This window comes from Camellia sinensis, chromosome 2, assembly GCF_055761805.1.
Source record: "Camellia sinensis isolate YWXY chromosome 2, ASM5576180v1, whole genome shotgun sequence".
In the NCBI taxonomy this organism is placed as follows: Eukaryota; Viridiplantae; Streptophyta; class Magnoliopsida; order Ericales; family Theaceae; genus Camellia; species Camellia sinensis.
The window spans coordinates 16,945,514-16,973,510 of NC_138962.1; the positions used below are offsets into that span (position 1 = coordinate 16,945,514).

The 27,997-nt window shown below is 34.9% G+C and overlaps 4 protein-coding genes across 5 annotated transcripts; 2 read left to right on the forward strand and 2 right to left on the reverse strand.

The window, feature by feature from the left end:
• Nucleotides 1–832: 832 nt before the first annotated feature.
• On the reverse strand, nt 833–2,055 carry LOC145806489 (V-type proton ATPase subunit B 2-like). The gene is made up of 4 exons (XM_082903713.1): nt 1,959–2,055; nt 1,525–1,578; nt 1,348–1,431; nt 833–1,246 (listed from the first exon to the last, which is right to left on the reverse strand). Exons 1-4 carry the CDS (start codon nt 1,962–1,964, stop codon nt 1,061–1,063), a joined length of 330 nt encoding a protein of 109 aa, XP_082759839.1. The 5' UTR covers nt 1,965–2,055; the 3' UTR covers nt 833–1,060.
• Nucleotides 2,056–4,348: 2,293 nt separating this feature from the next.
• LOC114282894 (uncharacterized) lies at nt 4,349–13,081 on the forward strand. Of its 2 annotated transcripts, XM_082903720.1 has the most exons (16): nt 4,349–4,716; nt 4,853–5,625; nt 6,089–6,364; nt 7,110–7,189; nt 7,516–7,657; nt 7,800–7,880; nt 8,934–9,038; nt 10,052–10,144; nt 10,678–10,742; nt 10,870–10,899; nt 10,994–11,291; nt 11,399–11,518; nt 11,616–11,714; nt 11,954–12,013; nt 12,109–12,203; nt 12,732–13,081. In XM_082903720.1, exons 1-16 carry the CDS (start codon nt 4,569–4,571, stop codon nt 12,814–12,816), a joined length of 2,550 nt encoding a protein of 849 aa, XP_082759846.1. In that variant the 5' UTR covers nt 4,349–4,568; the 3' UTR covers nt 12,817–13,081. The 2 variants fall into 2 exon arrangements, with proteins under 2 accessions (XP_082759846.1, XP_082759850.1); XM_082903724.1 differs by lacking the exon at nt 10,052–10,144.
• A 908-nt stretch (nt 13,082–13,989) lies between these two features.
• LOC114286277 (putative hexosyltransferase MUCI70) lies at nt 13,990–18,262 on the forward strand. Its single transcript, XM_028229430.2, has 6 exons — nt 13,990–14,194; nt 15,349–15,420; nt 15,508–15,707; nt 16,311–16,726; nt 17,099–17,283; nt 17,682–18,262. Exons 1-6 carry the CDS (start codon nt 14,125–14,127, stop codon nt 18,053–18,055), a joined length of 1,317 nt encoding a protein of 438 aa, XP_028085231.2. The 5' UTR covers nt 13,990–14,124; the 3' UTR covers nt 18,056–18,262.
• Nucleotides 18,263–19,744: 1,482 nt separating this feature from the next.
• Nucleotides 19,745–27,969, reverse strand: LOC114286247 (V-type proton ATPase subunit B2). Its single transcript, XM_028229368.2, has 15 exons — nt 27,750–27,969; nt 27,183–27,249; nt 26,310–26,365; nt 26,097–26,195; nt 25,080–25,139; nt 24,253–24,364; nt 23,949–24,157; nt 22,980–23,108; nt 22,690–22,827; nt 21,460–21,610; nt 21,277–21,359; nt 20,871–20,918; nt 20,437–20,490; nt 20,260–20,343; nt 19,745–20,158 (listed from the first exon to the last, which is right to left on the reverse strand). The coding sequence occupies exons 2-15, from the start codon at nt 27,238–27,240 to the stop codon at nt 19,973–19,975; spliced, it is 1,467 nt and encodes a 488-aa protein (XP_028085169.1). The 5' UTR covers nt 27,241–27,249; nt 27,750–27,969; the 3' UTR covers nt 19,745–19,972.
• Nucleotides 27,970–27,997: the final 28 nt, after the last annotated feature.

A 27,997-nucleotide genomic window follows, 5' to 3' on the forward strand; every position in this document is an offset into this window, starting at 1 on the left:
ACTTTTTAAAATTGCATTTTGAACATGTTATTTCAATGTGAAATTATATGTTGAAAATGTAATTTTAATTTTAAAATCGCATTTTCAAAATTAGATTTTAAAAAACATGTTAGTTTCTCAAATAGTTTGAAAAGTAAGTCAATTTTCTAAATTGTTTTCTTTTTTAGAAAAAAAAAAAAAAAACACTCAAGGTTCCACAGGTTAAAATGCAAAATATAAAAACAATTCTTCCCCCGAGAGGTACTTATACCTACTTTTTCTGGGTATTAAAAATGTACATAGTTTGAAAACAGTTATTTGGTTCGATTTTTTTGTAAATAAAAAGCTAATTAATCAAAAAAACATAACAATCCTCTCCCAACTGGCCAATTAATAATTTTTTTTACAGATTATTCAAAGCAAATTTATCTAATAAGCTATACCTAAAAACTATATTAAACAATCAAACATGAATTTAAAAATATAAATATAAATACATAAAAAGTATAAACAGCACCCATAAGATGCACCAAACAGGGCTTAACAGTGCTGACAGGATTTGCCCATCGCCAACATCCCCCACCTGTAAGGTTTCCCAATGAGCATAGGACTGTCCAGACGTTCATTCCATCTCAATCAAGAATCAAATGCATTTCAACATGTAAACAGAACAAGCCACAAACCATGAAAGCATAATAATAATAATAAAAAATAGTAAATAAAATCCCAAAAATAAGATATACATACTTCTCAAATGAGATGTAAAAATAAAGATCATAAAAATAAGGGCTTATCAAATTCTAGCAGCCTATTTGTTCCCGAAACACACATGTAAAATCCAAACCATCTCATATATCTGGATAACGCAAATTTAATTAATAAGAAAAATAGAGATTACACGATCGGTGAAAGAATATTGCAGTCTTTTAACTTGATAAGCACACATTATTACTTGGGACCTGATGGAGGAGAGAGATGCAAGACAATAAGGAAAACTACGGTGAAAAATCAATCTCCTACAACTCATGCCAAAGCAACTGAACAAGAAACTGGCCTATATGAGCTCATTTCCTTTACTCCATCAATTACTTGCATCCCGACTATAGAACTGATCAAGGGTCTTTGCTGGGATACGATGGAGAAGCTCACGTGGGAATATGCGGAGCAGAGTCCATGCCAGGTCAAGCGATTGGAAGACGTTGCGGGTATCGTAGGCTCCTTGAGCAACGAATTTCCTCTCAAATTTGTCTAAGAACTCCAGATATAGCTGTTTTATTCATGAAGATTTAACAATGTTAAATTTTTAACAAGAATGATAAACAATTCTTATAATTAAAAACAACATGGTAATTATGCCAAGTGACAGACCAGATCCTCGGATGAGAGTGCTTCTTCTCCAACCACGGCTTTCATTGCCTGGACATCTTTCCCAATGGCATAATTTGCATATAACTGAAAGTGAAAAATGATAAGTATATGAATGGAAGAAAAGAAAAAAATGGCTTCAGTCAGTGAACTAGATTTTATACAACTACAGCAACAAACCTGATTGGACACATCAGAATGATCCCTCCGAGTCATGCCCTCACCAATGGCGCTCTGCAATGATAACAAAAATAAAATTTAAGGCAACCCCTCAATTATACTAATGCTTTTATTTGCTCATTCAGGTGTAAGCCTCGAGCATGCCAAGCAGCACTACACTACCTTTTCTGCATGTTATCTTCTCATCCATTTGGTTTATTTTATAATCTGTGCTTTAATTAAAGTGCTTATTATATTAAGAGTTAAAGGCTTAAAATTATATCTTTTGATAGTTCCATCCCTTAATAAACTCTAACAGAGGAGGCCTGTGTAATTTCAGAGACCACAAGGGTGCTTTACTTTTTTTCAACATTCCATAGAGATGGTCAGTGTAATTTTCTCATACAACTACTAACAGTAATAACAATGATAAAATAACAGAGTTATATACTTACCTTCATTAGCCGAGACAAGGATGGAAGTACATTGATTGGTGGGTAAATCTGCCCAGTTCAAAAAGAAGGCAACTTTTAGTTTAAAAATTTATAAGCTAATCCCTGTCAATATATCATTAATAAGAATCAGAGGCAAGCTTTCTCGATGGATTTTGGTAAGTTCTATAATTTGGAAAAAAACCATCTCAATGTTAAAGTTCATTTCTTCCATGTTATGAGATTTTTGGTGAAACGTTCCTTTTGGCCTTTTTATTAGGGTAAAGCATAACCCAATCAATTTTCTTTCAAAAAATCCGTGAGTAGGAAATGCCTACCTTAATAAGGGCATTTTATAATTTCTATTTTTTTTATCACAATATTGCTCTTCTATATATACGTATCATACATTTGAAATATTTGAAATCTGAGCTGAAGATCTCGCATGAACGAAATCAGGAATGAAATCGATGAAGACGACCTCCAAATCTAAAGATCTCGCAGCCAAAGATCTCTCACTTGGTCAACAATAGACGATCTCGTCGCCGACGATCAACACTCTCAATCAAACGAGAGTTTCATTGAGATTTGTGATTGTTGATCGAGTTTTAGAAGTTTTTTTTCTCAATTAAATATGTTGATTTGTTGATTAATTTGTTTTTTTTTTTTTTTTGGATTTATTTTTGTTGCTTCTGATCTGATTTCATTTGATAGAACCAGAGGCTCTATTGCTCTGTTTTTTATTTCAGATAATGAGAGTAAAGTTTTACTCTGGTTCTATTGCTTTGTTTTTTATTTCAGATAATGAGAGTAAAATTTTACTCTGGTTCTATTGCTCTTTTTTTTGTTTGAGAGAATTAGAGTAAAATTTTACTCTGGCGTTAGAATGACAGTAAAATTTTACTGTCAAGAGGTGGTCATTGCCAAACACTTCAGCCACCACAAATACTGTCTCTGCTTTTTTTACTTTTGTGCAGAGCAACATTTTACTTTTAGATTCAGAGTCTAATATTTTACTCTTTTTTCAGAGTAAAATTTTACTTTTATACAGAATAAAATTTTATTTTTTTTGCAGAGTCTAACATCTTACTAGTTTTTTAGAGTAAAATTTTACTTTTATACAAAGTAAAATTTTACTTTTAATTTCAGAGTGTAATATTTTACTTTTAAATTCATGGTATAACATTTTACTCTTAGGTTCAGAGTGTAACATTTTATTCTTATTTTAGAGTAAAATTTTACTTTTATGCAAAGTAAAATTTTACTTTTGCATTCATGTCTTAGGTTATGTTGGTGACACACTGTATGAGTTGTCAATCTTTGGCAAACCTAATAGTAAAAATTAACTCTAAAATATAGTACAATGTTACACTAAACCACAATAAAATTTTATCAATACAAATTGACTTTTGGACTTGTGGTGTTAGTAAAATTTTATTTTGATAGTGATAGTAAAAATTTACTTTGATTGATAGTAAATTTTTACTGTTAATTGTTTCATATTTCCCGACTTATATGGAAGGACATTTCAGTCAATTCATGATATTTTTTTAATTGAGGGACTTTTGGTATCATTGTTTAATTTCGTGGGGGAGCTTCTATTTACATACCATAGTTTGCCTCAATACACACCGTTTCTAGTTCACAACTCCACACCATCTTCATTTTCTTATTATTTTCTCAATTTACACCCTTTATTCCCAAAATACCCTAACCTTACCTACCCATAACCCAGCCACCACCAGATCCAGCGACCCATCCTTGTCCCCATCCACCCTCCACAACCCATCCCAACTGCTACCGTCCCTCCTCCAGACTCCTTCAACCCTTCCTTGCCTCAACTCCGCCCCACTCCGACACCTCCACAACCACATCTCGCCATTACCGCAGCCTTAGTGACCGCCACCCCTAATCCTTGCGATTGACTAAGATCGACGAATGATCAATCAAATAGAGAGAGAAAGCGAGCAAGCGAAAAAGAGAAGAAGATGTCGCGATGAGAGAGGTTTGCCAAAGGAGACGCTTGAGAGTTGTTGCAGAGGGAAGATGGTACCAGAGGTAGAGGGCAGCGGGGGAGGCGGTGGAAGTGGGGTAGATGGCAACTGACGGTTGTAGGAATGGTATTATTGGAAGTGAGAGGTGGCAATCGGTGCTGGTGGAGTTGGGAGGAGGTGGCAGCCGACGGTCGTAAATTGAGAGGGAATGAGGGGTGTGTAGGTAATTTAATTAAAAGATATAATGGTAATTAAAAAAAATTGGGATAATGGTGTGAATTGAGAGAATAAGTGATGTGCAAATAGAAACTCACATTTTGTGGGCTTCACACGAAATAAGTCAAATAAGAGGGGCTTTTCACAAAAAAATCTCAAAAATTTAACTTCTTTAATTTTTTTTAAAAAAAGGGGAAAAAAATCAACTCATTCCTTATTCATTGATCTTCAAATCCTCTGCAATCTTCCTCCCCCTCTCTCTCTCTCTCTTTCCTTATTCATTCCTCTCTGCAATGTCTCTCTCTCGCTCCGACGCTCTATATATATATATATCTAAATGCATGTATATATACTCGCATTCAAATACACGTACAGTATTCAGTGAAATTTATATACTCGCATACACGTACAGTATTCATACGTTATGGAGAATTTCTTATTGCTTAAGATGATCTTCTTGCTTCTTATTTGCGGTGTTTGGATGTTCCTTCAGAAGATGATGCTTCTTTCGACATGTCTTCAGACGATGATGTTCTTCTTCGTTCTTATTTGCGATAGCTTTCGACTTTCAGGTTCTCTTCTGTGATTAGATAGTATATTGGTTTCTCTGTTATTTGTTGCCTGTAATTTCATTTCATTCACTGTTATTAATTTCCTATGTCAAATGTGTTACAAAGAGATTAAATAACTTCAATTCGATTCCTGCAGCAATTAAGGAAGTTGAGAGCAAATCAGCAAGCACGATTACATCTGAAAGTGGTGAGCAACAACATCGGAAGTTGTTGAATGTATCTAGTCAAACAGTTAGTCGCACGAGTGGGCTTTTGTCATCTGAAATGGGTAGTTCGAATATCAAGAGAAGGAGAGAGAAATTGTTGGAAGAAGCAAGAGAGAGTGTGCCTGAACCTGGGTCTGGAAGAGTGATGCATTTGGTTAAGGCCTTTGAGAAGCTTCTTGCGATACCGAAGGACTCAGATCAAACGGATGAGAAACAATCCAGTGTGGGCTCCTCTTCACACCCTGGTTATGATGTTAGTCGCACGAGTGGGTTTTTGTCATCTGAAATGGGTAGTTCGAATATCAAGAGAAGGAGAGAGAAATTGTTGGAAGAAGCAAGAGAGAGTATGCCTGAACCTGGGTCTGGAAGAGTGATGCATTTGGTTAAGGCCTTTGAGAAGCTTCTTGCGATACCGAAGGACTCAGATCAGACGGATGAGAAACAATCCAGTATGGGCTCCTCTTCACACCCTGGTTATGATGTTAAGAGCCCGTCACTTCGTGCATCACTGAACAAAGATGTAACACCTGATAATAATCGAAATGCCACGAGAGCGCCTCAAGCAAATTGCGACAAAGCAAGAAAGTCAAATATGTCCAAGGAATCTACTGCTAAGACTGGGGATTTGACTTTTAAATCTGGATGCGGAAGTAAAACCATTGCTGCCGCAAAGTCAGCCCACGTGGAAACTGCAAAATCAAAGGTGAGAAGCTGCAACATTTTGATTAATGACACCAAACTAGCTTTACTGTTGAATTACTTATCAGCAAACACGGTACAATTTTACTATATGCAATTCTAAACTTTCAGATTAGTGGCAAATACCATGAATGTTGAGAAAATTTCTCGTATGAGCTAGTTACTTCTCAATGATAAATGTGATTTGCAAAATACCCTACTCAAATTCATTCTAGTTGTTTTGGGAATTGATTATTTTATTGGCTTTTTAACTTTTTATAAAAAAAGACGTGCAAAAAAGCAGAGAGAATAGTTGATTTTTTAGTTTTTTGACCAAAATAGTAGGTTCCAAAAACAAGCTGATATCATATCATTAAAAATTTTCCTTGTTAATTATTTGGATTCTGGATTGATAATCGCAATGAACGAATCTTGAATTTGGCACCAGAATCATGGTTAGTAAGCTGAATTATGCATAAAATTTTCAGGTTAACAAAGTTGTGCCTTCTAAAGCCACGAGGCTACATAGAGTCAATTCACAAGATTCTGTCACTGGTGCTACAAAAGCCATGAGGCTACATAGAGTCAATGCACAAGATTCTGTGAATGGTGCTACAAAAGCAGATGACAAAGTGGTAGTCAACAAGAATAATAGACTTGGAAATGGTAAAGAGAACGTTACGAGTCAGAGACCCAACAATGGAGCTGGAGGCACGGTTCAGCAGGTTCATATAGTGACAAAGCAAAAGAGTATTGTTCCAAAGGTATATCAATTGTTAGTTAATTGATCTCTCATGTCTTGTTTTCAATATAATTTACTTCTGTTTGAAATCCATCTATTCACCTTCAATCTGCTACTTAGTTTTCAATCCTGCATAAGTTCAGCAGACTAAACACTTGGCATATTAAGTCCACAAACATTTTTTTAAACAAGAAAAATCAGAACCAAAGAAACATATATTTACATGTATTTGAAGAACACAATTATAGAATTCCACCACTTAATAAACTGATTTGTGAGAGACCGTTGTGTATGCTTCTGTTATAGAGTAGTTGAATGCTGATTTATTTTCCACCACTTTCAGCGAAAAAGTTTCTAACATAATGCTAAATACAGTGAAAACTCCTTTTATTACTCTAGCTAAGTTAGCTGACTATAACCTCATTCGACATGTTATATTTAATCACTCTAAATAACGTGTCATATGCCTATTAAAGTGATTGTGTCTAAACATGTTTACTTTTTGTGTATGGATTTAATGATGATATATTGTCTAGTCCTAAATGCATGCAATCCCATTATAGGCAACTCTAGTACTTGGGTTTCTATCCGTTGTGCTTTGCTCTCAGTTGGTTCCAGGCTCTGTGGTTAATTATATGATGCTTTTGAGAGTTGTTAAATTTTTGACTGAGATTGCTGAAAAAATATTTGATTTTCAGAAGCATTTGTTACTTAAGATATGTTCTTAGTTGTATATTTATTTTGTCTACTGTATTATTCTTAAATAGGATAAGTCTTGGCGTGTCCGCTATATGGTCGCAAATCAGTTATATGAACTTTGTGAAGCTGTGGGGCCTGAACCTACCAGGTATTTATCTACTGTAAATATTTCCTTATGTTGGCTACACACAGCTCTCATTCTGTTTTGTCAGGTTGACTACACTTACATTTTATTCTACTCACCATGTGATCATGTACCATCTTGGGCAGTCTTGAAAGAATTTAATAGCTATATATACTTATATTATTGGTCTTTTTTATCACTGATAACATAGACACGTATATATATGTAGTGTTTTGCCTGTTTTCTTTAGATTTGAGTCTTATTTATGTCTGGGTGTTTCAGTAGTGGCTCTCCTTGCTCTTTTTTTTTTTTCGAAATGTTTAATTGATGTGATCATATTACTATTTAAGGATGGATTTGGTTCCTGCATATGTGCGCTTACTTCGAGATAATGAAGCTGAAGTACGTATAGCAGCTGCTGGCAAAGTCACCAAGTTTTGCCAGATTCTTAATCCCGAACTTGCTATTCAGCACATTCTTCCCTGTGTAAAGGTGCATATCTCTCCCTCTCTCTGTCTTCACAAGCACAAATGATCATGCATATGAAATTTTTCCTGTTTGTTTGTGGACCTACTCCTTACCCATTGTGCCATTAATGTCTTGTGTCTTATCACTCGGCAACAACATTTTGTAGGAATTGTCGTCAGATTCTTCTCAGCATGTTCGCTCTGCTTTGGCTTCAGTTATAATGGGAATGGCTCCTATCTTAGGAAAGGTAAGAACTTCCTGTGGAAAGTCTTATTCATTAACTCCGGTTAGGGAGGGATTCATTAGTTTCTAATTTGTGCATGCAAAGGTGAAAATAACGATGCATACTTTGGATTTTTTTAATGGCTATATTGATTAAATTTTGTCGGAGAAACTAATTGTGAGAAACGATTTAAATCTTTTAGTTGTAGTAAATGTGCTGCCAGCCCCAAATAATGGGGAGGGCATTGTTTTACTAAAGCATTAGAAACCTTTCACCAATATGTATGTTTTTGTGTTGCTTTATTTTGTACTTGCCTACTTGGTTCCAGGTCAGTCTGACCACTTGTGGGGTTGCTGAAGTGATTAATTAGTGCCTTGACTTGGATGTTGTTGTCATTCTACAAAGATGGTTCAATATTTTATTATTCCTTACTTTTTTACCCCTTACAAAATGATATTTTGTTCTTCATTGACACTATCTATAGATTTAGCAACATTGAATGTTTTCTATATTACCAAATAGCACTTGGTCCAAACATCTGAGGTTTTTTCCTTTTTATTTTGATTTTATATGTGCTTGTGGCACCCTCTGATCAAAATCTCAGAAGGTTTGTCTTTATCTAACTACATTTTGTAGATTGGCATTTAGTGGATTTAAATTGTTGATATCACCATCCCCTTTGACTTATATTTATATGAAACAGATATGGTTGAGTAAATTTCATCTTCCATCACACTTGCAGTTGTGTGTTTTAATCTGTTCATCTTTTGAGTTTGCGGTTTTATTTTATTGCTATAAATATCTACATTTGTAGGTTGGCATTTATGTTTTGAATGTTATGAAGTTTGTTAAATTTCTCATGTATTACCCCAAAATTCTTTGTGGTCTATCATTTAGTTTTTTTTTTTTTTTTTTTTTTTTTTGTGGGGAACAAAATATTGTGTACGCGATTGCTGAAGTGTGGGTGGTTTTGTTTGTGCAATATATTCTGATTTCTTATTTATATAAAAATGCAGTTTTGTTAATGCTGCACTGACTGCAGCTAACTTTTAAACTTTGGTTCGGTGGTTAATGCAGGATGCAACAATTGAGCAGCTTCTGCCAATATTCCTTTCCCTTTTGAAAGATGAATTTCCTGATGTACGCCTCAACATTATAAGCAAACTTGATCAAGTCAATCAGGTTTGTGACAATATTAGGTGTTGAACTTTATTTATTCTTTTACATGTTGAGCCATCCGTCATTAATTCATCATGTGCCTTCATTGGCCTAGCTGATTTGCTACCTAAATGCTACTTCTCCGGTAGACTCTTATAAGCACACAAGGTTCTCTTGGCAAAATTGTGATGTCCTTTAGTAAATCTATTTAAAACCACCTGAAGCTTCATAATTGCTTGCTTACCAAAAAAAAAAAGAGATTAGAAAACAAAAAAAAGACCTGTTTTCTTGGATGGATATTCTCACTGGTTTTGAAATTTTAGTCAACCTTTTTTTAGTTGTATGCTTTTATTGCTGCTCCTTTCTGTGAGGCACTTGTATTTGGTTGGATGGGGACATGCATTTTTGTTTTCACAGACAGAGATATGAAAGACAAAAGGTGCACCTAGTAGGGCAGGGGCTTGTTAGATGTGAAGTGCACATGTACAATAGATGGGTGTAAGACATCCATTTCCATTTACTTTCATGCATTGCAAATGTTGATTATATGGGAAAATGAACTTGTGTTATTTATCATTCAAATGCTCCTCAAATCATTTTAAAATCTTCTCACAATAAAAAATTCTTTCATTCATGGCTGATTTTATGTTAGTATGATTTAGCAAGGCAATTCACTTTCCAGATGCTTCTGTGCATATTATTTTTATCTTTTTTTAAAATTTTAATTAGTCTAGAGATTCTCGTTAATTGTGCTATGATCTTTGGAAAACCTTTACAATTTCATCATGGTTATTCTTGATGTTCTTTTGGTTTAATGATTGTCTGATACTATTATAATCTATAATTCTGGCAGCTGTGTTCTTCTCTAAGCACAACATTAATGTAAACATTAAAAATAAAACGAAAGGGTGAGAAATGCCCATGCCAGCAGAATATATAACTTTGGAATATGATTCTATGTTATGAGTATTATTATTTATTACTTACAAGTTACAAGTTTGTCCAGCATTTGGTAGTCTAACATGTTGGATATGTAGACACAAGACCCAGAAATCGCCGAAAACAGAGATACAGTAGTTGCTCCTCCGAGGAAGAGCGTTGTTGAACCAGTCGATCCGTGGGCTTTTCTGGTAATTTTTGGTTCTTCATTTTCTTCATGGTTTACTTGTTGATTCGCTAATCTCAACCCGCATTGATTATTGGTTGGTTTGAATCTTGGAAATGATTGAACTCACTAGTGTTTCTTATGATTTTGAAGAAAAAAATTTATAGGTTTTTATTTCTTTCTTTTCCTGTTGATTGGTTATTTTTTGATCTGGGAATGGTATATTCACTTCAATATGTTATGGATTCTTGATCTTGGTCTATTTGGGTTCATGTTTAAAACTAGGTTTTGATCTTCTTGGAATTAATTATTGTTTTGAATCTGTTGTTTTTTTTGTCTCATACTATTGACCCCCTTTTCCTCATTCTTTTCCAGCCTTTAATAATTTTTTCCCCCTTCATCTCTCTTCGTTTTTGTTTTAAATATTCATCATGTCTACTTTGCATTTTGTCTTGTTTTGAATCCAATAATTGTGAGAATCTAAAATGTGTCTTTTGGGTTTGTATTAATTTCCAAGAGAGTCTGGTGTTACATTACTGCTGATTTTCACATATACAGGATGAAATCGAAGCTCCCATGTGGATAGATCTCGATCTAGAAGCCACGTCTGGATACAAAGACAAGTGAGTTTCTTTACAACTGGTTCTAAAAATGGTTCCTCCATGTTTTCTTGTAAAGTCGTTTCTTGTAAGTCAATTGTAAGACTCCACATCTTGAATCCAAGTGTAATCTTCTTCTGTTACATTGCAGTGATGATAACTGGTTCAAAATAAGCCATTTGTAAGTACTTCACCTTCGCTATATTGTAAATTTTGTTGGGGTGTTTTCTAATTGTAGTCCATTAAATGAGAATGGCTAAATGTATGGCATTCAGGTCCCATCAAAGTTCTTCCCGACAGTTAATTTCTGCATTTTCTCGTGTTGGTGAGGGGAATACAAACAAAACATCTTCTCCAAAGCTTCCACGATCTGTCTCAAAAAACAACAGAATCAAGGATTGGGGACAGAGCAATTGCTGTGGCGTTGCATCAAATAAGCATCACCCAATCAAGAATTTAATCAGTAAATCTTCATGGTTGAATTCCAGTGAGAAAATAAAACCCAAACCAAGCAATGGAAATCGAAAAGGAAATGCTAGATCAAAAGTAAAGCCCTTCAATCTTTGCACAGAGGTGTGTGTTTATGGTTTTGTGAAATTGACTTTTGCTTTTAAATCCTTCTGTCTTTGCCTCAATTTACTTGAAATCATGTTAATTTTGGTGATTGATTTTTATTGCAGCAAAGGGGAAGATTCAAGGAGGAAGAATTCGTCAAGAAATTACAACAAATGACGATGGAGGAGGAAAAGCAACGGATACCAATCGCACAAGGTCTCCCATTGACAACAGATGAGCCAGAGGTAATTCCATTTAATTTCAAATGCTATCGACTTCCGAAAAAAATAAAATATTATTGGGAATGTCCAAATGGCAACTTACTGGATTTATATATTACAGTGCTTAGTAAAACCTGCCGTCAAAGAAATCACAAGACCGGTTGATTTGGTGCTGCATAGCGATGTGAGGGCTGTGAAGCGTGCTGAGTTTGACCAACAGGTGCATTTTTAACTTTCTTTAAATATTTTTACTCAAGGTTTTCATGTATTAATTGTTTTGGGCATAATGACCATAACTTCACTCACGTATCACATATAAAGTAGGCATTGTGTCATTACTAAAGTCTTTACCATTCACTGAATCTACAAGATTCCATGTTCTCGCGCATATTACATGGCAATAATGAAATTCCCTTTATTGAATTACCGTTTAATTTTGCTTTTGTGATTGCATATTAGCTGGCTGAGAAGATGAGCCTTATTGAACAGTACAGGGAGAAAAGGGAAAGACAACAAAAGGTACATGACAGAAAAAATCTTATGGGTGTGTTTTGGTGATATTAGTCTTGGTAGTTTACTGATATATATGTGCATGCTGGATTTTGCTCCTGTAGTTAGCAGAAGAAGAGGAAATCAGGAGACTAAGAAAGGAGCTCATTCCAAAAGCTCAACTCATGCCCTATTTCGACAGGACTTTCATCCCTAGAAGGTACCAGATAAAATCCAGAATTTTTAAAAACTTCTTTTGCTATACATGGCTTTCCATTTGAATATGGATAACCAAAAACCTACTGAATAGAGAAATTATCTAGTAGGTTTGGCCTATAGGACACATGGTGTGTCTTTTCAATATTAGAAAAACATATGATCCACTTGTTTCAATTTTTTATACAAGAAGATATCATGTCTATTTTGGTGGGCGTGGAAAGCTGAACCTGCTAGATAACTTCTCCTACTAAAGACTTCAAATAGACCCTCTCCTTCAAACGATTCTTAAAAAGCAATATGTAGTTTGTATACATTGCTTTCTTTCTTCTTTTTTTATATACATTTTTTTCCCTTCGGTGTCACTTACTGTAGGCTCAACTTTTCCAGCACATTTTATTGATCAGGTGTTGTTTGGATCTCCAATTTTGTAAAATAAACCTCAAACCTAGAAGTTTTCTAATGCATCATTTGACTGGCATAAGTGGTGTAAACATAACGATGTCCCTTGTTTGTTTCGGGTTATTTTCAGGTCGATGAAGCATTGCACTATACCCAAAGAGCCAAAGTTCCATATACCACCACGACACAAGAAGATCAAGTGTGGCATGTGTTGAGATGATATGTTCACACACCAACAATGAAATGCATAGAAGGAAGGAAAAATCAAGATTTTTCGTATTTTTTTTGTTGTCAATTGCTTAATAATGCTGAACTTTTTTTTCTTCTTTATATGGTCTCCAATATTCCTTGTGTATATGAAAGCAATCAATTTAATTGCAATTTTGATGAAACAAGTGACGGTAGTGCTGTATGCACAATTGTGTGCTATTTCAATTAATATTATCTCATAATCATTCATTTCTCTAGTGTTGTTATTTACCTTGTTTTCTTTTTTCTATCTTTGAAGCACAAGTCATGTATGCATCTTTATTTGAAGTTTTGCTCTTACACTTTGTTTGTTTGAGCATTTTTTAGATACGTGTTGGTTAGACTAATCACATAGAAATCCAAACAAAGCCTATATATTTAATTAGCACAACCTCAATATACACATTTTGCTGACTTCTTCTAGTGTACGACAAGGTAAACTTGGGTAGTTAGGACTTAGGACAGGAATAATGAAGTTTAGTTCACACCACCTTCAAAAAAAGAAAAGAAAAGGTGGTGATTAATATGCCTGTTACCTTTCTAATTCACTCGCTCTTGAAAAGTTTGATCCTTGTATACTCGTGGCATTTCCTATCAACTCTATAGAAGAACTTCATAAGACTTGACTTTTTAGAGAAAATGAATGTTTGGTATATGTTCATCTAAGAAGTCCTTTAAAATCATAAAGTGCTTTTGTGCTTTCACCATGTAAATACACATTTGGAGACAAAATCTCAAATGTATCAAAATGACTTTCATCAAGCATTCTCCTTTACAAAACTTAATTTAAAAATACAATAATTGTGAAGGGAAAAAAACACAGGATAAAATTTGACTCATTGGGATGGTTTGTGTTTTTAGGATAGTATCGAAAATGTTACAAGATACAAGTATATAAGGATAGTATTGAAAAAGGGTTCTGTATTTCGTGTATGGAGTGAGGAAGCCGGTTCAGAATTGTATTTGGTTGGGTATGGTTTTGATTGCTTGGCATTATCTGTTTGATAAAAGGATTGAGAGAGAGACAAACATTAAGTTCCTTCTGTTTGTGAATAAGGTTTTGGTTTGTTTCTTGGTTGGTGCATTGTTATGGTTAGTGAAGACCCTCGTGGTTAAGGTCCTTGCGTCTTCATTCCATGTCAGCACCTTCTTTGATCGAATTCAGGAGTCATTGTTTAATCAATTTGTGACTGAAGTTGTCTCAAGATTACCCATTGAAGATTCTTTGGAAGAAGGCTTTTATTCGTTTGGTTCTTGTGGGGGGCATCTTGTGGATGCTGCTCATTCTCATTGTACTATTGTTTCATGTTTGGTCTTGCCAATCTTCCCTAGCTTTCTTTTCAGGTATTTTGGAGATATCAGTACGTCTCTTATTCAAAGAATTGTAATTATTTCTTGTTACTCCCTCCGCCCCAAAATATTAGTCTCTTATTCTATTTTTCACTATCTCAAAATATTAGTCTCTTTTAAAAATTCAATAACTAAAATAACATGAATTTCCTTTTTTACCCTTCTTTTAAATTCATTAGCATTATTTGGAGTGTAATACTTGTACTACCAAGGGGTAGTTTTAGAAAGTTAATATTTTTGAAGTGTAACAATTGTACTACAAAAAAAAGTTAAATTCTCCAAATGGGGCTAATATTTTGGGACGGAGGGGTAATATTAATTGAATATAAGTTTTCAATTTATACTGTCTTGTCTTCATATTATGATATGGAAACCTTTCAAAGGAAGTTTTTGCAGGATGTAAATGATAGAATATTTAGCATAATATTTTAACTGACATTAACATCTGAGGTCAATCTCTTAAGTTGGTTCCGTGCTTTCATTATGAAGGCAAATAATTAAGCAGACATATCGAAGAAAGTTTTTATAAATGATCGTCATTATTATGTGCACTAGTAGGAAAATTTGCTAGAAGAAGCAGCTGCCCATTTTGATTCTATGGTAATATGGTGCACATGCAATTACTGCCTTAATGCGGACTTTGTCTGCTCTTTTATTAGAAGGTTTGATGTCAAAAGCGTTTGTTTGTGGCATCTATGAAATTAACAGTCCTGAACGTGGGACTGACACAATCCTTCTTCAAAACATTTAATATTTAGGGTAAATTACCTGGCAGTTGGCAAAAATATACTTGGCCACATTAGCGTTAGATGGCCCATACAAAGCCTCTCCTTGGAAGGTCGCTTTTTCTTCTTGGTTGGTGTTGTTGGGAAGGAGCAGTATGAAAGATTTTTAAGTGTTTGGAATTGAACTTATAAAGTTAAGGAAATGCCACAAAGAAAGTTATTTCTTTGTCAGTTCCTGTTGTCATGGCTTCATTTTTTTCTAGTTCTTAAAAGTTTTTGTATGAATTAGGAGATTGGGCTATGCATGCTAGATGCAAAATTGAAAATTCACATGCAATTCAAATTTTCTACCCCAAATTCACATATTTTTCTATTTTATTTGTTTGAAATGATGGTTCTATAATTTTTCTGTTTCATTTGCAGCTATTTGTAACAGAGACAGCAAGGTATTTGTAATGTTAGACACAATGGGACTTGTACCAAAACCAACACACCGTAAGATCACAGCAATGTCTGTTGTTTGAATTTTTCATCTCAATGTAAAGATGACGAGTGATATTGTTTGTGCTGGCATACAATTAGGTTGTCCTATTCCCGTCGTGGATGACCCGGACAAAATAATTATGCCGAAGAGAAGAACTCCTGACAAAGTTGTTCAACATTTATCATATATTTTGGAGGATGAGGTAGAAAATAATGGATCTCAGTCACCTCCACTATTTGGAGGGCATCAAAGCTGGTTGCAAAGAGAGGAGAGTTTTAAACTAAAATCAATCATGAAGGTGAATATTTACCCCAATTTACAGTTCAATTCTTCTTAATTTATTTTTGTTTATTTTCTTGACCAAATCTCCATATCATTTGGTCAAGTAAGTATTTTTGGAACAAAAGGATTATTTGTCATTCTTAATGCAAAGCTAAGCCAAATGTTATGAGCATATTGCATTAAATGAACAGATGTTCTGCGTTTTGGATATATGTGTTATGTTTAAAGGCCCATTGATAAATGAAAAACCTGCAATCTAGATAAATGAAAAACCTTGGAGGCAATTTGCAGTCAACTAAAATATTATGGTACTATTGCTTATTATGTGCTTTGTTCTTTAAATGTGTATGTATAATGTTAGCTGAGTTTGATGATGGCTTCTAAACAAAATGGCAAAAAATGAGAGATAAGTAGATCTGCACATGATTCAACCATAACTTTTTGTGAGTGAATTATTGTAAATAAATATACACCGTCGCTTCTGCCTTCTCTTCTAAACTTATATCAGCTTTTAATTGTTTACTGTGTAATCTATTTTTATGAGAACACAGTGTCACTCTTGCCTTCCTTTCTGAATATGTATCAGATTTTACTTGTTTCTTGTGTTTTCTATCTTTAGGTGCACTGTGGTTTCATTCAAGGTGGCGTTGCAGAGATGGCTCCAAAGGACATCAAATATGTGGAGAAGTGTAGGTTTGTGGTTGCATCTGGCATTTTTGATGGATATGATGTGCCTCATCAGCCTTCCAATGTCAGCTCACGATCTCAACAGCTCTTCTGTTTTCTTATGGTGGTGGATGAAATATCCATTGATTTCATCAAGAAGAATGTTACTGTCAGAGAGGACAATGATGGGGGACAATGGGTTGGTATTTGGCGTATTATTCTGCTGAAACATCAACCTTATGATGAACCCAGGAGGAATGGAAAAGTTCCCAAAATATTAACCCACAGATTATTTCCTCAAGCACAGTACAGCATATGGATTGATGGTAAAATGGAGCTAATAGTCGATCCATTGCTTATGCTAGAAAGGTCTGGTCTTCTATTCTTGTTTAATGTGGACAAATCTGTATTTGTAATGTTTCATATTCAATCAAGCTTTAAGTTAAACACAAGACTAAAGTGTCGATGCATTGATTGCATAAATGTCAATGTGCGCGTAATGGTGTGCACATTGTGCGTTAATGCATAGTGCATCTCTATTGGCATATGTAAAGCGAATTATTGGAACAAAACATATGCATGTAATTGGATGAAGAGTATGCTTATGCCCTTAAAAGTTTTGATATCTTAGTCTATTGTTCAAAACTGCAATAATGCTGTGACTTTTGAGATGATCTAATCAAGTTAACCTTTAACTAATGGGGCCTCTTGATTAAGACAAATTTTGTCATGATTTCGCAGATACTTGTGGCGCGGAAAGCACACATTTGCCATTGCTCAGCGCAAGCACCATCACAGTATATATGAGGAGGCTGATGCAAACAAACGGAGGAAGCGATATGCTCGACCTCTGATTGATCTTCACATGAAAATATACCTTTATGAAGGGATGAAGCCATGGAGTCCAAAGAAAAAAACCGTCAGTGGTAAGAAAGAAATCCCAGCGTATTTTAGTTCAATTGTTGTTGTTGTTGTTGTTCTTCTTTTTTTTTTTCTTTTTTTTGGGTTTTAAGCAAAGCCACAAGGGAGGTGAAGGTCAGAAATGTTATCACTTGTGGATCACCTCAAAATAAATGCCCATGGATCTCTGCTGAGATATGGGCTTTGCGGTATTTTTTTTTTGGAGGAAAAAGAAGGAATAATCTTCTCAAAGTCATGAGGCACACTGTACATAATGAATGCTCTTGACTAATCACTTTAATTTCCGTTAGAAGTACCATACAACATAATGGTAAATTCAGAACTCGTTTTATTATTCTAGTATTCTGCTCATATTTGTGCTATATTGACAGTTTTGTTTTGTTTTTTTGGTGGTAAAATGCAGATGTGCCAGAGGGAGCCATAATTATACGTGAACATACAGCGCTGAATGATTTATTTAGCTGCTTGTGGTTCAACGAGGTCAACCTCTTTACACCGAGAGATCAGTTAAGCTTTGGCTACGTCGTTTACAGGTTAGGGCACCCGTTCAAATTCTTTATGTTTCCAAACTGCGAGTACAACTCGATCTTTGTGTTGCACCCTCACACTCGCGAGCATTCTTCCAAAATCGAATGGGTGAAATCCTTGGATGAGTTTAAGGGAAAGAATAGTGGTTTGAAAGAGAGTAGGGGAGGGTTAGGGTTGTGGACTCCTTATCCTGGGAACCTTGATTCAGTTGTACTGCCACATGTAACAAGAACATCAAAAGCAGGATGAGTTAATTTTGTTTTTTCTTTCAATTTTTTTTATTTTTATTTTTCATTCTTAGTTACAAACTTTATTAAAAAATAAAAATAAAAAATCCTGGTTTATTTGGAAGATTAATTAGGCCCTATAAGGATCTTTGTATAATATTTTGAAGGAAAAGTTTGGGTCAATGTTTCTTTTTCAAGTTGCAATTTCATGTTCCAAAATTGTTGTTTACTGCATCATGTTTAAATGGCAATGAGAGAGTTCACTTCTGATGTCCCTTGAAATGATATTTATCTGTGAATTGTAACACAATAATCTGTTTGGATCACTGAAATCTATGGATGCTGATGAATTCATTGAAAGTTGATCATTTTCTGTGACAATAAAAAAAATATAATTTTGGATCTTGTGATTGTTAAAGGCTTTTTTGCGTACAACAGGTTACAAGTCTTGGGCAGATGGTATTCAAGCATAATTTGTTTATGTTCTGAGCTGATTTTAAGCAATCTATCATGACCCAAGCTTGAGTAGCTTGGCTCTTTATAATGCATCAAATAGAGTTAAGCCAAGTTATACCTTGTTTAAGTTTAAGTTTGGTTTAAAAACTTAATTCAACCGAACTTTTAACGGGACAAATTTGACTAGTTTAATTCGTTTAACAGTTCTATTTGCGTTCTGAGAAAGAAAAAAAAACCAGTTCTACTTGCAATTTAATAGTTTTGATGTTATTTACATGCTAATTTTGTCTGTCCTTTCATGGATTTATGATACCCTCTGCCATGGAAAATAAATCCCAAAAAACAAACATGTTCAAACATATTCCAATTTGGTAAGGTTCCAATCGCATGTTGAAAAAAAAATTTATGATGACATGAACTTCACTTTTTAAAATTGCATTTTGAACATGTTATTTCAATGTGAAATTATATGTTGAAAATGTAATTTTAATTTTAAAATCGCATTTTCAAAATTAGATTTTAAAAAACATGTTAGTTTCTCAAATAGTTTGAAAAGTAAGTCAATTTTCTAAATTGTTTTCTTTTTTAGAAAAAAAAAAAAAAAAACACTCAAGGTTCCACAGGTTAAAATGCAAAATATAAAAACAATTCTTCCCCCGAGAGGTACTTATACCTACTTTTTCTGGGTATTAAAAATGTACATAGTTTGAAAACAGTTATTTGGTTCGATTTTTTTGTAAATAAAAAGCTAATTAATCAAAAAAACATAACAATCCTCTCCCAACTGGCCAATTAATAATTTTTTTTACAGATTATTCAAAGCAAATTTATCTAATAAGCTATACCTAAAAACTATATTAAACAATCAAACATGAATTTAAAAATATAAATATAAATACATAAAAAGTATAAACAGCACCCATAAGATGCACCAAACAGGGCTTAACAGTGCTGACAGGATTTGCCCATCGCCAACATCCCCCACCTGTAAGGTTTCCCAATGAGCATAGGACTGTCCAGACGTTCATTCCATCTCAATCAAGAATCAAATGCATTTCAACATGTAAACAGAACAAGCCACAAACCATGAAAGCATAATAATAATAATAAAAAATAGTAAATAAAATCCCAAAAATAAGATATACATACTTCTCAAATGAGATGTAAAAATAAAGATCATAAAAATAAGGGCTTATCAAATTCTAGCAGCCTATTTGTTCCCGAAACACACATGTAAAATCCAAACCATCTCATATATCTGGATAACGCAAATTTAATTAATAAGAAAAATAGAGATTACACGATCGGTGAAAGAATATTGCAGTCTTTTAACTTGATAAGCACACATTATTACTTGGGACCTGATGGAGGAGAGAGATGCAAGACAATAAGGAAAACTACGGTGAAAAATCAATCTCCTACAACTCATGCCAAAGCAACTGAACAAGAAACTGGCCTATATGAGCTCATTTCCTTTACTCCATCAATTACTTGCATCCCGACTATAGAACTGATCAAGGGTCTTTGCTGGGATACGATGGAGAAGCTCACGTGGGAATATGCGGAGCAGAGTCCATGCCAGGTCAAGCGATTGGAAGACGTTGCGGGTATCGTAGGCTCCTTGAGCAACGAATTTCCTCTCAAATTTGTCTAAGAACTCCAGATATAGCTGTTTTATTCATGAAGATTTAACAATGTTAAATTTTTAACAAGAATGATAAACAATTCTTATAATTAAAAACAACATGGTAATTATGCCAAGTGACAGACCAGATCCTCGGATGAGAGTGCTTCTTCTCCAACCACGGCTTTCATTGCCTGGACATCTTTCCCAATGGCATAATTTGCATATAACTGAAAGTGAAAAATGATAAGTATATGAATGGAAGAAAAGAAAAAAATGGCTTCAGTCAGTGAACTAGATTTTATACAACTACAGCAACAAACCTGATTGGACACATCAGAATGATCCCTCCGAGTCATGCCCTCACCAATGGCGCTCTGCAATGATAACAAAAATAAAATTTAAGGCAACCCCTCAATTATACTAATGCTTTTATTTGCTCATTCAGGTGTAAGCCTCGAGCATGCCAAGCAGCACTACACTACCTTTTCTGCATGTTATCTTCTCATCCATTTGGTTTATTTTATAATCTGTGCTTTAATTAAAGTGCTTATTATATTAAGAGTTAAAGGCTTAAAATTATATCTTTTGATAGTTCCATCCCTTAATAAACTCTACCAGAGGAGGCCTGTGTAATTTCAGAGACCACAAGGGTGCTTTACTTTTTTTCAACATTCCATAGAGATGGTCAGTGTAATTTTCTCATACAACTACTAACAGTAATAACAATGATAAAATAACAGAGTTATATACTTACCTTCATTAGCCGAGACAAGGATGGAAGTACATTGATTGGTGGGTAAATCTGCCCAGTTCAAAAAGAAGGCAACTTTTAGTTTAAAAATTTATAAGCTAATCCCTGTCAATATATCATTAATAAGAATCAGAAGCAAGCTTGCTCGATGGATTTTGGTAAGTTCTATAAGTTGGAAAAAAACCATCTCAATGTTAATGTTCATTTCTTCCATGTTATTTATAGAGCATTTCAGTAATAAGCTAAACTCTAGCCAACACTAGAGCTGAGAAGTTATGTATGCATGCAATTGGTGAGACTCAAAATTTGCATGCACGGCATGTACAACCTAGTCCAATTTGAAGTTACAATTCCAACCACCAAACAAGAAAACTTGATGATCTTATGCAACTCAACTTTGCGATCTTACCTGTCGATTCTGGAGCTGTCTGTCAATATAAATCTGCCCCTCAGTAATATAACCCGTAAGATCCGGAGTGGGATGTGTGATATCTGATCAATAATAAAAAAAACTTCAGATTAAGTGTAACTAGTAAATCTTAAAGAGAGTAATATGCCAGACAGCTGATGTGGTTTGCCAACACTGCGTTACCATCATTGGGCATCGTTAAAATTGGAATTTGTGTAATGGAGCCCTTTCTTCCCTCAATTCGTCCAGCACGCTCATAGATTGTTGCCAGATCAGTATACATATACCCAGGATACCCACGCCTTCCTGGAACTTCCTCTCGGGCAGCAGACACCTGTAGAAGCCATTAGTAATTTTCTCACAGCAAGTCTCAGAAAGTACTTGACAGAATGATAGGAAAAAACTTGACCGAGATAGTAGAAACCATAATTAAATTGTCTATTAAAAATTTTGAAAATACAATTTTCAGGAGCCTTTTGTAGTCTGCAAATTACTCTAATTCTAATAGTGCAGAGAGTCACCAACAAAACAAGTTACATATAAGATTATTCATTGCGTAAATTATATTGCACACCCCTGTAGTAGGGGTGACATAAGCCAGGCTTGGCCGGGTTTGAGCTGGGCTTACACTATAACATAAGAGATGGTGCTGGCCTGAGCCCCACCCAACAAAAAAATATTAATGCCCGAGCCCAGTTTGGCCAGCCCATAATATATTTTTTAACTAACTACAGTCCAACCTAAATAATTTACGTAGTCAAAAAACCATGCAATTGTTATAACAACTTAGTAGCATGCATTTTCGAATCAGTAAAGAGATTGAGGGTTCGATTTCCACCACTTTGTTGGCAGTGCTCATCCCAAGTCTGCCCCCACAATTAATCGGGCCTCAAACTTCAGCCCAACCTGGCCCTATGAAAAACTAATCCCAAGCCCTTAAATAATAGGATCATGCTGGGCGAGCCAAGTGGGCTGATGGCCACCACTACCACCATAGTTTGGGGTGAATTCATTTACTCATTGTAGTTTCAATTACAAACTAAACCAATTGAACCTTATATTTTTCTAATAGTTTCAGTTTGGTCCAAATCGTCAACTCCCTAACAAGATTTGGATAGAAAATATACACATCGGTACCACATGGAGCACTGTGTGGATCCTATATGCAGCTTCATGATCCTATGTGGAACCCACGTGGCATTGGTGTCTTTGTTCCATCCAAAATCCTAACTGTGTGCGACAGACCGCTGGACTAATTTAACACAAATTGAAACTTCTCAATTTGTTGCAATTGTACAATTGAAACTCACCCCAAAGTATATTATGTAAAACATAATTTACCAATTCATTTATTATTTTGGCACATGCTCTCAAGTAGTGCTGTCGACAGTGCTAGGTACAGTGCACGATTACCTCACGAAGGGCATCAGCATAAGAACTCATGTCTGTTAGTATGACAAGGACATGCTTTCCACATTCATATGCCAAATATTCCGCAGTAGTCAGAGCAATTCGAGGAGTAATAATACGTTCAATTGTGGGATCATTAGCCTGTAGAAACAGAATATCAAAAACAAATATTATAAATGCCCACATTTTCATCCTAATTTTATAGTACAAAATTTCCAGTACGACAGCACAAGTAATTATTCAAGGAAACAAATACCTCAAAAAGATTTGAAACTTAATTTCACAAAAATTACCAGGTTTAGAAAGAGGGTCACTCTCTCCATTGATCCATTTTCCTCAAAATCACGTTTGAAAAACTGTGCAGTCTCCATGTTGACTCCCATTGCTGCAAACACAATGGCAAAATTGTCCTCTCCTGCATCCTGTAAAATTATAGTTCGGGCAATAAGAATCATTTATGATGAATTAAATCACTCAAGGGAACACACACACACACACACACACACACACACAATAAAAAAAAGAACCTACCTAAGAACTATGAGAAAGAATTCCTGAAGTGATGGTCAGCAAAAACATTAAAAAGCACTATACTCAAATCAGTTGCACCTCAGGTTATTTTGGACAGCATTTTAATCCAATCAGAAGGTGCAACTTTACTTTGAATCAACAAACAAATATATGGGAATTTGGTCCATACTGAATCCAAATAACTAAAATATGATATGAACCAAACTTAAGCCTTGTTTGGGAACATATTATTTTAGTAACTTTTTGGTTTTTTGGCTAAAATATGAGGTAAAAAAAATTAGCATGTTTGGAATGACTTTTTGATTTTTTACGAAAAGATGTGCAAAAAGTAGAAAGAAAAGGCAATTTTTGACTTTTTGGTATAGGTTGTTGGCTTTTTAGTCTTTTTAGTGAATTTTTGGCTTTTAGGCTAAAATATTGAGTTGCCAAACGATGCCTTAGTTGACATTTCCCACCAGGAATGAAAAAATATTTGTGATACTAACAAATATAATCAAAAAGTAGCTATCTCCACCAATTTTGGCTTCATCTCCAACATAAAGTAAGTGATCCCATATTAACTTAGTAGAACAAAGCCAATTGACTAATAAAATTTTGGTGTAATCCAGAGTGGAACAGCCTAAGAGCATGCATAGAGTTGTGATTTTCCTGCTCTCTGTCACTCCTCACATCAAGGATTTTCGTTATTGAATCATTACTACATGCAGAATATATTGGCATGCCAACTATACCTCAAGAAAACTTTCAGTTTTCTCTAACCGCTTTACTAGCCCAGCCTGACGACATATCTGGGCAGCAATTTCATTATGGGGAAGACCGGCAGCAGAAAAGAGAGGAATTTTCTGTCCTCTAGCTATCGAATTCATGACATCAATCGTTGAAATCCCTGTCTGTATCATCTCTTCAGGATATGTTCTCTCACTAGGGTTGATAGAACTCCCTGAGGTAAAAGATTAGCAGATTGCATGATATGTGAATAAATTACACGAAAAATATGTACTATTTAAAAAGCTTGGGTTCTGTAACACCACTTACCAGAAATATCCAAATAAGCCTCGGGCAAGATGGGAGGCCCATTATCAATGGGTTTCCCAGAACCATTAAATATGCGTCCAAGCATATCCAATGAAACGGGAGTTTTCAAGACCTGCAAACACATTGTGACTGACGTTCTCAAAATAGCAGAATTAATGTTTTAAAGGCAATAGTAGATGTAGATAAAGAATCCAAACAGTCTCTTTAATTTTCATAATAAAGCCATACATCAATGAATTGATCCTATACTCCATGCTACAAAATGGAATTCAAATTGTATAATAACTAAATGGTTGCTCACCGAAGGTTTATGTTATTTTTATTTTGAGTAAAATAATAAGGCAAGTTCAACCTTCAGTCAAACCTGGTAATTCAATTGCGACATGGCACAAGAAGATTGCTCCAGTTAGCCTACAGGCATGTGTCAAAGCAGGGTTAATACTTGCATAGCAGCAAGCTCAAAGAAGCAATTGTCTTACTTCAGGCAATGATGCGGTGTCTAATGATCTGACGGTCAATGACAGTTGACTAAAACAAGGAACCTTAAAGACTAGCTAGTAGGCCATAAAAATAAGTGGATTTTTTCTACATGCAACACTAGATTCCACTTCATGCCTTTTAGACATCGTTGATTTCATGGACCATATTCAATAGTTGTATATCAATTGTTTTGCCCAAAATATATCATTTATAAAAGAGAATCCATATCTACATTTTCACATATATTAATGCACCATCAACCGTTTTCATTTTACAGACTCAGATCTCCAACTCAATTAGCCTCATCTGCCCTAGAATAAGAAGTATAACTATGAAAAATTCTATACCTCCCCAGTAAACTGCACGGTTGTGTATTTGTTATCAATTCCAGACGTTCCTTCAAAAACCTGGTCCAAAACAAATATGAGCAAACAACACAATAATAAATGCAAGCACTTAAAAAAATTCTACAACATTAAGATTGAGCTTAAGGGGGCATTCAACCAAGGTTTTAAACATCGGTTATTGCATCAATTTCAAACCCAGCTGAACTGATCTGCTTTGATCCAGGAAAAAACCTTACATCCAATAATTTTTTACATTTAAAATATTTTATTCAAAAATTTTTTTTTTTTGATAATTTTTTTTCATTTTCTATTTTCCCAATCTTTTCATTTCCCTCGTTATTTTCCAATATATTGGCCAACCCATTTTCACCCAATATTTTGAAATATCAGTTTGATTCATCATCTCATTACCAATATAGCCCAATACTTTGCAATATATAGGCGAAGTTATAAGCAGCATAACAGGCCCCATGTAACACCTCTTTCGAAGATTAGCTGGTTTCAGTCAAACAAGATAAGGCTTTACCAAGGAGTAGCAGTGCTTGTACTCCATAGAAAGCAATATCTGAGATTACCTCATCCAACAACCAAGTCTATGCAATTAAAACGTACTCAGAATGATTTTCTGTTTGAATTTTGATGATGCGTCAGAAGAAACATTTTCTCAGAGCATATATGATACTCAAAACAAAGAGATTGAAAAGCTTATGTAATGGGAAATACCAACCAGCATATTATTATTAATTTTGAAACACTATAAATAAACCTAACAGGCAGTAAGAAAAGAAGGGGGAAAAAAAGAGGTGCAATTACAGACACTGCTGCACACTGTGGCACCTGTCAGTAAATAACTTCACTGGAAGATGAGAAAATTGTTCATTAATATAAAAAAGGCATAAACAACTATCATCTCAAGTCATTCGAAACCCTCTAGACAATTGGGTCCCTGAAATGACTTCACTGGAAGATAAGAAAATTGTTTGATACTGGATGTTGATAAAGTGAAACAGTAATCACCTGAACAACAGCCTTCTCCCCATCAACTTCTAGGACTTGACCACGTCGTGTTGTTCCATCTCCCAAACGAATATTGACAATCTCTTGATACTTGGGTCCCTGAAATGATCAAGTAGAAAATGCATTCAACATTTCCGTTATATATTAATATAAAAATGTGACTCAGAGACCATAAGAAAATCCAAATAAGGATGGAGAGAGTGCAATACCCACCTTAACCTTTTCAAGAATAACCAGAGGTCCAGCAACTCCAGAGACAGTTCTATACTCTGCAAAACACACAAAATAGTAAATATCCATATCACTATAATGGAGATTGGAGAACACCAATGCTGGAAAAAATATTAATCCAAATTTAGCAAGGAACTGACAGCCTGATAGAAAATTAATAGCCCCGAGCCGAGATGCATTTTGTTCTAACCTATCTGATATAGTCATTCGGGGGCTACATTGATGTGGCAACATAGAATGATGACAGAAAATTCAACAACAACAACCTATAGTAGTGACACTTGTGAAAAAGTGTCTAGCAAGATAACGTAAGTTACAGTAAGTGTGGGTGGTGAGAAGTACATCATATGGCTGAAGGAGCATTCTGGGAAGTATGGCAGATATGTAGGAGGCATCAAACCACGAAGCTAGAGGTGAGGCAGCCAGAGAAAGAGAGAGAGAATAATAGAGATCTGAATTTGGTGAACCAGAGCCTCCAAGCCAGACAAGAAGATTGCTTACTTGGACATGAAGGAGGTGGCTCACTATACTATACATACTGGTTACACCATGAAGGCACACTCTCTAGGACTCTAAGATTAATCAAGGTCCAGGTTCCTCTTGGGAAGGTGGAATGAGCACCTTGACAAACCTAACTCTAATAATCAAGCCACACAACCCAAGAAGAACTCTTGGGTATGGATCACAAAAGTAGCCCTTGATTGCCCCATAATCAGCAAAACTAACTCTATAATCGCATTTTATTTGCCATCCCCAATGATGATTGAACTTTTTATATATAATATTATATCATTGTGACCAGAAACAGATATTGTTTTTTTTTTTATATATTATTATATAAATTCAAGAACTTACCCATGCCGATCTCCGGCGTTCCCTCCTCCATGTCGAAATTGTTTTTCACCGCACCCATATTCACAACCTAAATACACAAGGAAGTTTCAAGCAAAATTATCAACTAAAATGCCACTAAAATCAAAGAGGTTCCATTTCCACACACAACTTTATTTAAGTTGATTTACAAACAAAATTACATGGCTTGGAAATCAACTACTGAACGAAAACCAATGATTCAGAAATCAAACCATTGGTTTTCGTTCAGAAGTTGATTTGAAATAACGTATTGTCACCATCCTGACCATGCCAGTACATGAAAATCACTAACGAGTATTCTAAAATCAAGACTATAAATGTCTCTTCTGCTACATATCTGAATACATATATAAATACAGATTCATATGCGTTTATACAAACATCCGATCGAGACAGCTAGGGCAAAGCAATAATTGAATCATGATATACAATTCAGAAGTTGCGATGAACATATAAATCAAAATCTATACATATAAAAGGTATATAAACTGATCATGAAATCAAATTGAAGAACAGTAAACTGATAGGGAGATCTGAAGAGGAACGAACCTTGCTTTTGATCTGAGATAGAACGTTGGAGAGGAGTGGGGCAGAGAGAGAGAGATGATGAGCCAAGGAAAAACGGAACTGAGTGAGATCCTAATGGGTAATAATAAAAATAAACAATTTATTTATTTTTAAAGAATTAAAAAAATAAAATCAGTAGTATACGTGTGATGTGATGATAGGTTGGAGAGGGCAGAGATTATCTGCGTCACGGGCCACCGAAATTCTACGGATTAGTATGTGGAGGCATG